Consider the following 16,035-nt stretch of genomic DNA (forward strand, 5'->3'; position numbering starts at 1 on the left):
ACCCTGTATTGTCCTTACCAGAGGCGTCAAGACGAAGAAAGCATTGAAGGAGAGGAGCAGAAAGTTGCCAGTCGTCCTGTGGCAACTACCATACGCATTCCCCTCCTTTGCAAATCTAGTTCAAATTTGTCTAAGGCCGGGATTACACCATAAAAGTTTGATAAAATCCCTTTTATAAAACTTGAAAATTCAACCAATAAAGCTCATAGATTACATTTGTGCAAATGCAACCGATAATCTTATTGGTTGAATTTTTCACATTTTAAAAAAGCTCTTTTAAAAAACATTTACAACATTTGAAAAAAAAAACAAACCAATGAACCTGTTGGTTACGTTTGCTCTAATGTAACCGATGCGTTTATTTGGTTGCATTTTTCAAGTTTTACAAAAAATGATCTTATATATAACCTGACAAATGCAACCAATAATCTTATCGGTTACATTTGAGCAAATGCAACCTATCAGCTTATTGGTTGCATTTATCAAGTTTTGTAAAGAAACTTTCATAAAATTTTCATAGTGTAAGGCTAGGATTACACTATAAAAGTTTAATCAAAGCCCTTTTACAGAACTTGAAAAAACAACAAATAAAAGGCTTATGCGTAAGCAGGAAATACCTTTGAGTGGGGACACACTGGTGGATTGGAGGCTTGGAGGAGGTACAGGGAATCTCTAACAGAGAAATTTTGAGTAATTAACCTTCCACACCTTCCTTAAATTAAGAAAAATCGATTCAAATAGCTTAGGAAGATGTATATATTTTTAGTTTTGATATCAATAGTTTCAGTTTTTGATCATTAGTGAGGTTTCTTACTCCCTTCTCTTTGCATACGCCTCTGGTATGAATGTCTTTGCGCCAGTGCCGTCTTAACCAGGAACGTCATTTCAACTTTTTCCAGGGGGGGGGGGGTTGGCAAAGAACATGTACTCAATGTATGTGTATAGTTTATTTTAGTTTAGAACCGAGCACGGCCCAGGCTCTATCGCTTTTGCGATATAAGCTCATTGATCGTGAGATCGTGGGCGTGCCGGAGAAAACTCAAACCGGCAAGTCGGCCGGGAAAGCACACCCGGTTCGGACCAACATCCCGCCAACCCCCCAAGCCCAAACACACAAGCCAAAACCACACCCCCACATCCAAACCCCAATCCCCGGGCACATCACCCCTCGACAAAGTCAGAACAGCACCGCGAGTGCGATTCCCCCTCCGTCCCGACACCCGTGACAAGGCCCCGCCGACGCTGTCCACAGCACCCCAACACGCCCCGTGAAGGGCGTGTATATATATACACCATTTTTAGTGTATTTTCAAAAGTCGGGGAGGGTGCAACCTTCCGACCCCACAAATGACGGGCCTGGTCTTAACGCATGGACCTACCCGGGCAAGGCCCGGGAGCCTCAAGAGAAGAGGGGCCTCACAAAAATGAGAACCGGTTCAAATTTTCGAGAATTTGCCCGGTAGGGCCTCCGAAAAATCACTTGCCCCGGGGGCCCATGATGCTCTTAAGACGGTCCTGCTTTGCGCTAGGAATTGGTTTCAACTCGTGCGTCTAAATTTACTCACCATTAGTACTTGAAATGACCATGGCCTGACAAAAAAATTTGGGGGACTGTTGAAAAAGCCATTATTTTGATTTATTATGTAATAACAAAGCTTAAGTGCAGTCATTCTTCACTGTCGAAGGAGAGGAAAATTGGCATTTCTCCAAGAAATGAAGATCATCGCGAAATTTTGAAATCTTCTTACGACACCAATTATATGGCTTAGAAAATTATCGAGAGATCAAGTTGAGTTCAATGTCAATAAAGCCATTTTAACATTCTCGTCAAGTAAAATCATTTTGCTAAACAAGCCATATAAAATAGGTTTAGGAACAATTAAATAAAGAAACATCAGAAGCATATGTGGTTAGACTTTACATTTTAGTTACATTTTCTAATGCTTTTTATTTAAATAATGGCTTTTTATTTGTATACCGAAAATTAAGATTTGATATTTTCATATCAATTTTGAATGATGTGCTATAGCTTTATACTGTACATATGCACAATGAGAGTTACAGACTTACTATTAAAAAGGTGCATTTATGTTTCCGTAGATCAAAAAATTGAAAATTATAAGAAAGTGATATACGGTGTGATTTTAAAATTATAGATCTTGTTGGATTGAGGAAAATTAAATAAATAAATAAAAAATTTTACAATTTTTTACAATTTGCAATTTACTGCCAGATAATGCACAGAGTGGAGCTACATTAGGTATGTACAAAAAAAATTTTTTTTTGAAGTTTCTATATTGGAGAGACAAAGTAATAAAGCTTGTATCTGAAATTTACTACTACGAAATTTTTAATAATGTTGCATAATGTTGTAATAGCATTCATACAAGTGTTTGAAATAAAGCCAGAAACACAAAATTTTAGTTCTCTTTTATTGTTTTTTTACAGACTTCGAGTTTTATTTACTGTGATTTGTCAATTTATGCTGTCTTTTCTTGTTGTCAAATCATTAAAATGATGTTGCTAAAAGTTCAAAATTGTCTCTTTCTCGTGAAATGCTTTTATAAAGTATAAATTTCAACCATTGTTGTTATCCGACCTGGCAAAAAATTGATTAGAGCACCAGTGGATCTGTGAGCATTGTCGTTCAGCAGCCAAGGGGCATGAGTATTTCTAACTCATTCAGAACCGATTTCTTTCAACAGCGGGTTTTTGTCAAATTGGCCAACGGGAGAAAAAAATAAAAGCGATGGTATTCTAAAATAATCATAAAAAACAACTGTCACCATAACACTACTTCACCAAACACTAACTCTGGCCATATCGCTATAATGCAATTTACTGCCATTAATGAGATGGGTTGGAAATGAAGGCGCTGTCTACCGGTGGTCGCCTCAAGTTCGTTAAGCCGGGTTTTCCTAGGCGTAGAATTTCTGCACTATGTGCAGCGTGAAAACGCTGATTGGTAAAAACCTTGAAATTCAGGGTTTGTGACCAATCAGCGTTTTCACGCTGCACTCGGCACTGAAATTTTACTCCTAGGAAAACCTGACTTTAGGGAAAATATCTTATCGATGCCCTCCCTCAGGTTTGAACGTAGGACTGTGAAAGCAACCTTCACGGTGGTAGACGAGCATCTTACCACCACCACGCCACTCGGGCAACGTAACACTCGTTCGTATTACTTACACGAATTATATACAACTGGTAACTATATCTCCCTGAACTTAAGGAAAATCTTATTTCGATAACGCCGAACTTACGATGCATACTTGCTGAACAATATTTGATGTAATGGATTTGTGTAGGGCTCTTTGAAACCCAGGTTTACTCATCTTTGAGTACGAGCGTGACGTCAGTATTATTGCTACAGCCAATCGCTGTTCCTTATCCTGCGTTTTTTTATCAGTTAGACGTCATTTACATCGGCAAACCAGTTTTTTGTTCAATGACGGAGAACGATGAGTCTTCCCTTCTTATCGTAATGTAACGAACTTCGATTCAACGAATTTCTTTTTTTTACTGAAATTTTGACGAAAATAAATGTCAAATCCCTATTTAACAAATAAAAACCCTCGATATAGCGACTTTTTTTTCAAACTGTACTTAATTTTTTTTCCTCATTTCTCGTCACCTAAAAACAATCAAAATATTTGACTTCCCAGGATTTGACCTTTAGTTCTTCTTTAAAGACAAACAAAAAAAGAGGGAAGCAGGAATCTTTTCCTTTTTGAGTAAGAAAGACAGTAAAGCCATTTAGAGTGTCATGGGAAAGTTTTAGTGCCAATTGGTGTGCAGATACCATAAAACATTGTGCTGTTCGCATGTTTAGATTTCAGTGAATAAAGTTACTTCAAATTTGCGCTCTGTCTTGACAAGCAAAGAATGGCAGGTCATCTGGAGAGAAAGCGTTTTTCCGTTAGTGAAAAAATACCGATTTCGACAGAATTTGATAAAAAAGGAAATACCAAACAAACTTCTATCAAGCAGTTTTATCCTGCATTCTGATTTTGTTCTTAAGTTTATGCATTTTTTTCAATTGTTGTCAGAAATAAGTTGTAGCAGCAACCCCAAAGTAACTAGTTTTTGAAATTTACCGTTTCGAGTGTGTTTGTGCTGCTGATAAATTTGATCCCGATTTAACGAATAAAATTGGTTTCGTATAACGAAGTTTGTTCTGATTCGTTAAATCGGGGTTCGACTGTACCTGATTGAATATAAATATTTATATTTGGTGTTTGCATCTGGTTCAACAGATGATTAGAGATTTAGATTATGGTGATAGAGAATGAGAAGAATAATTCATAGAATACATAATTTAGAGGAAAAGCAATGTATGCAATATGTTACTAACCCCCCAAAAATAGGTACTGAAATCTCATGGTACCTATTATACCCGTATCGGCTTTTTAAGTTATAGTAAATTTCAATTTATAACTTGAAGTAACAGACTCAAAGTATTTTCATAGAAAATTAAATGGCATATGTAGCAGATATTGTGAGTTTAAACTTTTTGAACGGGACTTACTCATTTTCAATTAAATAAACTAAAATGAATCGGTATATTCATGGGAATCTTTCCCCGGTAGATCTATGAGAACGTTTTGAATGAAATATAACAAGCCTTTTTTTTATATGTTAACTGGTGGGATTTTGCCCCTCTAGCCTTTTTATTTGCCCCACCAGTGCAGATAAAAAATGACCACTGGTGGGACAAAGCCCTTTCTTGTTTTCCTGCAGCAACAAGCTTTCAACTTCAAACCCTACCAGTATGAAGGGAGTCAAAGAAAAAACTTTTAAAAAAGATTTCACCATTTGCGAGGCCGATTTTTTATGACTGATTTTTTTTTTCAAGAAGGAAAAGGAAAGTTCAACTGAAAAGATGTTTCCCATGGACCGACTTTTCTCTCATAAGCCTTTTCTCTCATAAATAGCCAGACAGAGAACAGATGGAGGATATATTATATGACCATTGATTGATTTTTTTTTTATGCTCATTAAAGTGAAAACGATTTAAATAACCGGTAAGTAGAAAGGATCTAAAGTTACCGGGTTGTCATCAGATGCCAGGGTTAAAACATTCTATTTTAGAGCAATATAGATAGATGAACATAGTATAGTGGCACAAAACAATTCAAATTTGGACATTGGGTGGTCTCCAGTTCCGAAGAGAGGGGAATGAAGAAAACGAGAAATACAGTGGAGAGAGAGAACCCCGTTTATACGACTTTCGACAGATGGAATCACTGCATAGTTTTTATTTAGCCGTGATTCTTACATAATTTTTATTTAACTTTTGGATTGTGCTTAAAAGTTATCCGAATATAAAGAAAACAAAGAAAGGTCACACGAGGTTATGATTTTTTGATAAATTTAATCCAATGATGACTTTCCCCTTTACTTTAATCTCTCTCTTCAGGATACTTACGATTAATTTTACAAATGACAAAAAAGGAAAAAAATTAAAAACAAATTTGTAAGATTTTCTGGGAACAATACTTTTATTGATGAGAACTGTTTGTTCAGGTTCGAAGACCGTCGTCCGTTTGAGTTACTTCTCAACGTTTCCCCAACACTAGTGGTTGGCATCATCAGGAGAATTGACAAAACTGGACTTTTGATCCAGTTTTATCAATTCTCCTGATGATGCATTTACAATCATACTAAAAATTATGGCTTTTCTGGCGATAATATTCGTAAAAATATTCATTTCAGTGGCGTCTTTTGCTACCTACAAATAAAAAAAATCCTATTGATAGAAATGAAACTTTTACCGAGTTTTGGGGTTCCAGTTGAAATGAAAATACTGTGTAATTGATGTTGTGCGTCGAATAAATTAAACATTTTAATATTAATATGTATAGGAATAAACTGCGACCGAAGCCAAACGTGTATAATGAGTGAGTAAATGAGTAAAAGTCGTATAAATCAGAGTCGTATTAAGGAGTGTTCCACTGTATTGTAGTTTTATGAGTGTTTCTGTGAACCCCACTATGTGAGTATGAAATACTTGAAGAGCGATTCCGTGATGTCTTTTGGGGATGTGTTGGGGATTTGTAATGAAGCTAGCTAATGGCCACTCTCAAGCCGGGCCATACAGTAATAACAAACCATAAAAAAATACTATTAATCAAGACCTGGGGTATCATATGTAAACACATTTTTAGGAGCTGTACAATGTAAGATGAAATTTGAGACGATTATAACCGAGAATTTTTTGTTAGGAATTTATTATTCGCAAATGTAGACTTGTGTAAAATTACGTTTTGTTCAGATTTTTTTTTTTAAGTGAATATGTTTTCATCTCTTGTTGTGTTCTTTTGGATTGTTTTCTTGTTATTGTTGAAAAAGGATAGAAATCAATATCTACATTTTGACATCGGAAAAAAAAGGTAGAATTTTTTCTTGTTTTTATTTTCCATTTTAAAGTTTTAGTGTTTGCATGTGTTCCTTTAACAGCATAACATAATTTATTTGTTATGCCTGTTCAGGCTAGAACAGTGATGACAACTTAGTTATTTTTCAACTAGATCAGGTCTTTCTCTTGGCCATTTGGATGGAAAAAATACCCCTCTAGTTGCTAGTTTGTTTTTTTTCAAAAAATTTTCCTGTATACTAGTAGTCTTATTAAATCACGTGAAAATACAGTCATGTTCCGGGAAATATGAGGCTATGGTCATTCAAATAATGATTAAAATCAATTCTTGTTGTTTAAGTTCAGTTTCTAGTTGTTTTCGATAAAGAGATGATTGTGATGATTATAGCACATGCAAAGATTTCTGCATGTGCTATACATTGTGATCTTGCTTCCTTTTGTACTTGCAATAATTTTCTACCTCTCATATGTTTTTTATATTGTTTTGAATCAATGGCAATGTGTCATTATCCCCATTGTACATAATTTTTGATTGCAGCTCGCTCTGTAAACTTCTGATAGATTTCTTGCTATGCTTTTCTCAAGTTTGTACATCGCCACCCTCCCTGTTTTGCATATGTTATGCATTAACACAGAGAGAGAGAGAGAGAGTTATAATTGTTTAATGAGTTTAATAATTTTATTAAAATTTGAAATTTTCGCCTGCCATGTCATTTGTGCGAACACACTGGAGCTCACTCTGCTTCGTGAGTGCCCTTTTTTTCTACTGCCTCACCAGTTTAAATTTCTTATAAAATGGCCTGAAATATAAAATGTGTTATATAAGTTACCAAGAATGTATAGTGGGTTTTTGAATGAATAAAAATAATTCTTTATAGAGTTTTTTAATTTCAAAATCTATAAAACGTGACAGAAAATATTACATTACAACATAAAATAGTAGCAGAAAGATTGTTGACCACGTTTCATCTTCACTTCAAGTTGGTTGACGTTCGCACTGGAGATTAGTAAATCAGAAACATAGCGTTTCTTTCACGGATGTCATAGGCAGTGATTCCAGCAAGACCAAAAAACTAGCCCAAAGTTGCAAGGCTTTCAGCTCCTTCAACAGTCAACTGCACAGCCCAACTGAACAGCTTTGAGGAAGAAATCTTCGAACGTAATCCTAAAGATAACTTTGAATGTGAAATAAATGGCCAAGTATTTCATTTTTGAATTTCCGTTTCTTCTGTTCGGATCTGTTCGAGAACATCCGAACTTCTTTCGGGATTTGGAATGTTTTGCTCTACATTTACTGTTTGGCTTGTACAACAGCTTCCCTTCGTTTGCAGTTCATCCGACGAAAATCTGGATGCAATCGGATTTGACTTTACTTTGACTTTTTCGGGATTTCGCTCATTTTCCATAGTCATTCTTTCTTTAGATGAACGAGTTTTTGTTGGCCGTGATAGTGATGGATCGGTGTAAAAATCAGTGTCTAATAACAGAGAGCGTCGTCGTCTTGTAGCAGGGGTATCATTGAAGCGTGAATAAAAACTTTTCCTCCAAATTCTATCGCTCACTGATTCTGAACTGTCATCATCTTTTTCTCCAAACGATGCATCTTGAAGAGATTGAAATTCGCCATTTGTCTCTAAATATCTTTCGTCAGATTTTTTTCTTATAATGGGGTTTATACCATCATTTTGAAGAGAGTCCAATGACGAGTGCTTGTTACTAGGTTCGTCAAATGGTTTCTGAGAGCATCTAGTTTTTAAAGCTTGTATTCGCATTGATAATTTTTCTATTGAGCTTCCTGATCCTTTTTCATGATGTGTTCCAGCACTAGACAGTTTGTTAGATTGGTAATACTTTTGTTGAAACTGATTTGATATTCTGTTATTTATCATTACATTGTCGAATCCAACTTCATCAGCTACATTCTTATACTCATATTGAGTACCTTGATATCCCAGTTCTAATGGACTTATTCCAAGGTTTTGAATAGGCCTATTGATAACTGGATTAAGATGCTTTATTTCTTCGATATTTTGATGGAGCCACATGTTGGGCATTTGGCACCAGTTATTAGTCGCTGCGATATATGGACTATATTCTGGAATATCACTTGGAGAATAAGCATCTTTGTACTCACTATCATCATTCTGATTGTACGAATGTTGCATTGAGTTTAATAACCGACGTAGGTAGACGATTTTTAAGTATTCAGAAGCATTTAAAGGTACCCCGTCGTTTGAAGCACTGACACCGTAGTTCAAATTTCGCAAAAAAGACGCAGAATGTCGTTTACTTTTAATGTCCTCATCTGCCTGTTCACTTTCTTGGAGTCTTTGGGAAATCAAAAATTTGTATCCATGAGTTTTTAGGGCTTCTAACAATGTCCCACTTTCGTCATTTACCATGTCACTTATATTTCTTTCAGATTCAGAAAGAGCTTTTTGCGCTTTTGCGACTGCATCAAAGGCATGAGCTGTATTTCGTTGTTTTGTTGAATCGGGAGTGAATGACACTTTTCTATGTTTTTTTGAAGTTTTGTCGTCTTTCATTCTACTGATACTATTTTTGCCAGAGGAATCAATCAAAATACTTCGAGGCTCCAGATTAAGTTTACTACCAAGAGATTTCGCAAATCTAAGAGAAGATTGCTTCGAATCTTTTTGTGTAAATGAAGGTGTAGATTCAGTATTGGAGATCGACCCTTTGTAACTCAGGTCCATATCTGACAAAGCTTTGCTTCTTAATTCAGGCAACAGTTTTCTTTCGATTTTATTGAAGTGTCTTATGCTGTCAGCTTTAAAATGGTGTTTATTTGATTCATCAAAACATAAACTTGATTTCGATACTTCGTTTTTTGATAACGGTTTAGATCGTAATGTTCCATATAAGGATAATGTTCTGGCAAGTGCATTTGCTGTATCTGAGCTATTCATATTACTAATACTGTCATCTAGACTTAGATTACCAGAAGACTCGTTATTTATATCTTTTACACTACTTTGTAATGAGTTCTCAAATAAAACGGAATCGGAGTCAAGTAAATTGCTCAAACTATAATATTTTGCTTTCATAGATTTCTGATAGAAACTTCTCGGAGTATTTTCAAAAAATCCCGAGCTAGACGCAGATGCTGATGGATTTTCTGACTGAAAGTCACTTCCATCATCAGAACAGTTTCTGTGATATTTCGATGAAGCAGACGTAAAACTGAACGTTGAAGCAAAGTCACCGTTTGTGTCCGTTGAGAATTTTCCATCGTCCACTGGTAGGTCTGGCTTTTCTTCTTTACTTCGTGAGCGAGTGAGTAGCTTGTTACTCAACTGATGTATTCTACCGTACTTACAGTCTTGACTCTTGGATCTGCTGTAGGCTGGTTGAGAGTGTTTGATTCTAGCTTTTCCAAGTTGTTCACTGAGGCCATCGTTGATGGATTTTAAAAGTTTCCACAAGTCTCCTGACTCGCATACTTCTAGTTGGGAACCGAAAAGGGCATCAAGATCATCGTCGTCGTTGTCTGAAGAGTCCCTCTCGAAAGAACTTGTGTTTATGCTTTCATTACTTTCTAAAGTTGGCTGATGTTCTTTTTTTGGACTACACGAACTTCTTTCTCCACAGTTTTGCTCACTTGATTTACCATCTTTTCGTTGAGTTTTAGATATTTTTTTGCGCGACTTTTTGACAGTCATTTTGGATGAAGGTGTAGCAGAGATATCTGCAGTTCTACCAGTAGAAATTTCACATTCAGACTCTGATGTTTTTATGCCACATTGCTGATCATTTTGATGCTGTGATTGAGATTCGCACCATCTAGAATCTCCTTGGGTGAAAGTCATTTTACGGCAACAACGAGTGATAGGCACATATATCCCTGAAGTGGTCTTGGTAATTGAGTTTTCATTTTCATCTACTTCTACATGAATTGTAGAAAAACTGTGTGCATCCGTATCTTGAGTAAATTTATTTTGCGTCAAAGAACCTGAAGAGGTGTAAGGATTTTCAAGAACTCCGTTTTGCGCATCTACAAAATTAGGTAAACTTTTTTGAAGGCTACAAGTAGTGTCATTATATATTTTAGAATTTCCTATGGATTGCATTAAATCTGTACAAGACCTAGTATATTTTTTAAGTTTTCTTCTAGTGCTTGCTTCAGATTTTCTTCTGATTTTCATACTTAAAGCGGAATTTTTTACCTTTTCAATTTTTGTTTCTATTTTCTGCTTTCCTTCAGCTACTGTAATCGTAGGAAATAAAACCAATTCTCTTTTTTCCATGGGGGTACTGCTTTCAGACTCAGACGAAGGATCAAAACTTTTTGGAATTTCTACTTTTCCAGGAGGTTTTCTGGAACTTTCAGATTGTCGTCTCCCTTGAAGTTTTGAGACATGTTCAAATTCAAATGTGGCGGCTAGCAAAGCACACAGAGAATATTTCCGTGGTCTTCGTAGAATTTTTTCGAGATCATTGACTCTCTCATCATCGTCTACCGATAAACTTCTCGCTTTTGATTTTACTGCAGGTCTAGAGATTCTCCTATATTGTCGCTCTGAGCACTTCTCGATGACATCCACATTAATACTTGAGTCTTGTACAATATCATTTTCCTTTGATTTTGCGACAGGAGTCTGTCTACGATCATTTGATGAAGATCTTGACAAATCCGCTGATACAGACTGATGTGCTTTATCATTATCTTCACAAGGCTTTGTTTCGAGCCGATTTGCACAAAGGGCTAATGTGTCTGTAGATTTTTTAGTGTTACTGTACTTTTCCTCTCTTTTACTGATTTCTGGGACATTGGGATTGCCAGAAAGTACTTTTTCTTCAGGTTGACATATTTCTGCTGTGGGTAAATGTGATGAGTCAATTTTTAATACTTCACTTTCACCATCACATATTTGTTTATGCACTGTTTGGACCAAATCTTGTACGTTTTGATCAGGGAAATGCAATGTGTTTTCAGATGAATTTAGATCTTCCTCACCTGTTTTTTTTGGAATTGATTGTGAAACAATTGCGACGCATTTTGAAGTTTCAGTTATAGAGGCATTATTCACAACGTCGAATACTTCAGAGTAATCTGCATTATCTGTTTCTGTTTCACATTTATTTTCTGAAACAAATTCAGACAAAAGACGTTGTTTTCTTTCACTTGTAGCTTTCCTTTGCTGACAAATTTGATTTAAAATATGAAATACTTCTTTCCGGTCATTTGCAATATTAATTTTGTCTATGTGCCTTTCTAATGTGTTGATTTTTTCTGCATACATGTTTGATGAATTCAGTTTATTGCCTAAATATTCATTTTCTTTCAACCTCATTGATAGTGTTTCATTTCTTTTTCCATAAGAATCACTATCGAAATTCGTTATAAAGTGATTGTTTGTAGATTTTTTTTCTCGATCTTCAAATCCTCTCTTAAATTTCTCGGACTCATTGACTCTTTGTGGAATAACACTGGTAACATCAAATATTGGCAAAATATGTTCATTATTTTGTTTTGGTTTTTCTATACTCGCACGCCAAGCTCTGAATTTTTCTACAGTGGACTGACGATTTAATTTGTTCATCGGAATGTGATCTGTATCATGATTTAAGGACGTCTCGAAAGTGTCATCCGATATTTCACTGTGCATATAATTCGAATTGGAACAATTTAACACGTCTTTAGAATTAGGATCACGAAGAAACAGTAAATCGTTCGGCAATGTACAATCGCTATTTCCAGGAGTGGGTTTGAATAGATTTCCTGTTCTTAACGAATTATACACACTCGATTTGCATGTTTCCTTATAGAATTCCGTCAAAGATTTTTGCATATTTAATGTAGAGGAAGCATCTTTGTTGGTAGTTACATCATTGTTTTTATCACTTCGGATCTGCAAGGGCTCTGGGGTTGCTTTCTCTACGCTAGAAATAATATCACTAACAATTTGCTTTACATCATAACTGTTGTCATTTGATGGACGTATTTGCGAACATTGAGCATAATTGTAATTGATCCGGTTTACTGAAGAATCAGTAGATGAACTTGCATCATTTAAATATAGAGGTGGTTCATTGATTTTTTTCACGACTGTATCTATCGAATATTCTCCAGGGTTATAGGAAGCTGCACTTCTCAATAAATCTCTTCCTCTCACTATTTGCTGTGAGCAGTTTGCTTGTATTTGTGGCATGGCTAGATGAGGATTCAATGACACTGGTGTCAAGCATGCCATATCACTGGCGATCTGAAGAAGGGAATGATCATATTCCTCATTTACCCACCCGTCTGCACACGCATCTATTATTGTAGCTCTTTTGCTCACGTCGACTGTCAAAAGGCGGCGAATGATCCCACTGGCTCCTAGAAAAGAATAAATTGTATACATTTTAATTAAGTATTATTATTATCAATTAACTATTGTATGAAGAATTGTATGTATACATTTGCACGCAATATAAAAGGTGCACACTCTCTTATCTTAGTCTAATAGTTAATTCCTAAACTGTTTAGAAGTCATTGAAAAAATGTTTCGAATGTTGTCACTCATTACATGAAATGCCTTTTCAGTGAAAAATATATTTTTATACGGTTCTTAGGTTCTACTTAAGGGCCATATAAACATTTATACCTAATAACCCGATGTATTCAAAAAGGAAAAAAAAACATTAATAACTGTTGGGGTGGTCCTAACAAATAAATTAAATAATTCAGACTTATTTGTCTCTGAATCAATTTTGTGTATGATCCTCTTTCTCATTAAAAAAATGGTACTTCGACTTAATTAGCCGTAAATTGATAAGTTTTGATCGTAATTAAGGTATTTTGCTTTGTTTCATACATCAGTGCATAAAGAGTTTTTACTTAATATAACTTGTAGAACCCGGGGATCGGATAAAAATTTAACTTTCGTCTTTTTTTACATTTTTTTTATATTTAAACGGTCGTCGTCGTCAGTAAGTCTCTGATGATGCGTGATGATATTTGAAACATGTTTTAGCAATTGGTAGTTACCTCTAAGCTAACTGTTTAGGAATCAGCTATTGAATATATATATATATATATATATATATATATATATATATATATATATATATTTATGATAAACATTTAATGTGTAGTTTTCAAATGTTAACCACCAAAAAGTGTTTTAAGAACCACGACTAGAAACGTAACATGAGTTATGAACAACTAGAAACGTGAATCATAATTAAAAAACAGAAAACACATGCACAAAACATATTGATGCTGAAACTTGCCTATCAAAAATTTACGGAAAAGACATTGATTGTTCAGACAATAACCTGTCGAAACGATTTAAACGATAAACGATTTCATAATTATTATTTTTTTTAGTTTGATTTCATCAAAATGAAACAATTATGGGTTTCGAAAAGGCTATCGGGAAAGATTTAAAGTTTTATTTGAATTCATTTGATTGAGTTTGGTGAAAAAACGTGAAACATTAAACTTGCTAAAGATGTCTCTTACATCGGTAAACTTATAATAAAATGACATCGTGACAAAATGTACAAATGAAACATAGAATTTCGAAATTTATTTACTCGATTTCAGTTTGGGTTCGTAGTAATCGCCTTCTGATATTTGTTTAACCAAACGCTTGAAATTGCTTCCATCGAATGGCATAGCCCCATATACCATTGTATATAAGAGAACACCTAAACTCCAGCAGTCAACCTCAGGAGGAAAAAAAAACATTTTCTTTATCGAACATTAGACAAAAAATGGAAAATAAATCAGTGAAAATGAAAGTTTTGACTTCTGTAACGTATATTCATTCGAAAAGAAAAGAATCTAGGTGATGAATGTGGCAAAAAAATTTAAATGAAAGAACTTTTGTGCCTTAACAATATATATCATAAAAAATTTGTACCACAAAATAAATTCCATGTATTCGGAACCAACTAGAATTTGTGGAGCATGGTGATGGGGGAGATTTATACATTTGAAACCTACATTGTTGTATAATAACTGATTGGTAAGTCATTTCTAAGAGCTTGTGTCCAGAATAAAAAAATCATAAAATCTCCATTCATATCCTTATTCACAGGAAGCTTGAAAAAGAATATATCTGAGTGAGAAATATTGAACTTTGCATTTTCATTGATCGTTAGTCGTATAGCTCTAAAATTAATTACCGTAATTTGGCAAAATTAATTTGCAACTGTGATTTTTTTTGAAGATTTTAACACAATATGATATAGTAACTCTCAATGTTATCGACAAAAACAAAATTTCACGAAAAAACATAGATGAATTTCTTCTCGGGAGGCTTACAACACATATATTGTCCAGTGCAATCATTATTCTTTTCACGGTCTACCTATACCATCCACGGTTTACTCACAATATGTCATTTGCATACAAAAGAATGGTAAAAAAAGCTCAGGTTTCTCAACGGAAAATATAGTACCAACGTATAGTATATGTTTGGGGCGAAAAAGAAAAATTTCAGGAGTATAGTAAAATAGCTCCAACTATAAACAGGTTATCATATTTGATAAAGTGTTAACACACTGTTAAACAGCTCATTTCATGTTTGTATGTATGCATATATACAGGGTGATTATGATTAAAGTACCCCCTACTCTGGGTGTGTGTGTGTGTGTGAATAGTTTTTCTCAAAAACTACTCATCCGAACACAACTAAATTTTCAGGATATCTTAATGAGGTCATGGGAGACAGACTTATGCAATTAAAAAATAGTTAAATTTTTGACCACCAGATGAAAAAGTGGCGATTTTTTATTGAATTTTTTTTTCCATGGTCCATAAAGCGTATATACTAAGTTATACATATATACCAAGTTATGTTCAAGTCAAGTTCAATAGCATACGTCCACCAGAACGGACGCACTCCATTGAAACTTGGTATATACGCTTCATGGACCATGGGAAAAAGAAAAATGCAATAAAAAGTGCCATTTTTTCCCCTGGTGGTCAAAAATTTAACAATTTTTTATTGCATAAATTGCATGGTCTCATTAAGATATCATAAAAATTTGGCTGTGTTTGGGTGAGTAGTTTCTGATCATTTGATCATTTTTGTCGCACCACGGTCATTTTCTGCACACGAGGGCTAATTAGACCGGGACCTACAATTTATTGCCGATTCCGAACGGCAGGCTTTTTTACACTCGTCGAGGGGTTGGTGCGCTAACCCCTCGATTGGGGACTCCCTGCTGTAGCAATTTTTTCTGTGGTCATGTCGCCGTTAGTAGTTTTTGAGGAGAATACTATTCAGAGTACGGGAACTTTAATTATAATCACCCTGTATATATATATAGTAAACGTATGTGTTTATTTACTATCTACTCCAATAGAGACAATACTGTAATAACTGAATTTTTCTCACTTCTGGACCAGAATAGGGCATGCCTTTCACTATCTCTGGTGATGCGTAGAGAGGGCTTCCACAAAAAGTGTGTAATTTTCTCCGTTCATCAAAAACATTCGACAGACCAAAATCTGCTATCTGAAAGAACAAAAACTATGGTAAGAAATGTATTGATGCAAATAAAAAAAATATCCTGCCTAAATCATTTATGTGAAATATTTTGTCAAGAAACCGAAAAAAAACAAGAATAGATAATGACTAAGCGAAATTCGATGACACTGAAAACATCGTCAATAATTCTTTGCATGATCAATTTGTATT

At 34.9% G+C, this 16,035-nt stretch overlaps 1 protein-coding gene across 1 annotated transcript in view; it reads right to left on the reverse strand.

Annotated features, from left to right (window-relative positions):
• Window positions 1-7,459: 7,459 nt before the first annotated feature.
• LOC149080109 (uncharacterized) overlaps window positions 7,460-16,035 on the reverse strand; it is a 44,440-nt gene continuing 35,864 nt past the window's right edge. Inside the window, exons 5-7 of the mRNA XM_089239115.1 lie at window positions 15,733-15,852; window positions 13,922-14,054; window positions 7,460-12,719 (exon numbers count right to left, since the gene is read on the reverse strand). Of these exons, the coding sequence (XP_089095241.1) occupies window positions 7,582-12,719; window positions 13,922-14,054; window positions 15,733-15,852 (5,391 nt within the window). The 3' untranslated portion in view covers window positions 7,460-7,581. The remainder of the gene's footprint in view (window positions 12,720-13,921; window positions 14,055-15,732; window positions 15,853-16,035) is intronic.

This window comes from Pholcus phalangioides, unplaced genomic scaffold (assembly GCF_987345545.1).
Source record: "Pholcus phalangioides strain wild (caught in Gottingen) unplaced genomic scaffold, Ppha-v1.0 ptg000011l_1, whole genome shotgun sequence".
NCBI lineage: Eukaryota > Metazoa > Arthropoda > Arachnida > Araneae > Pholcidae > Pholcus > Pholcus phalangioides.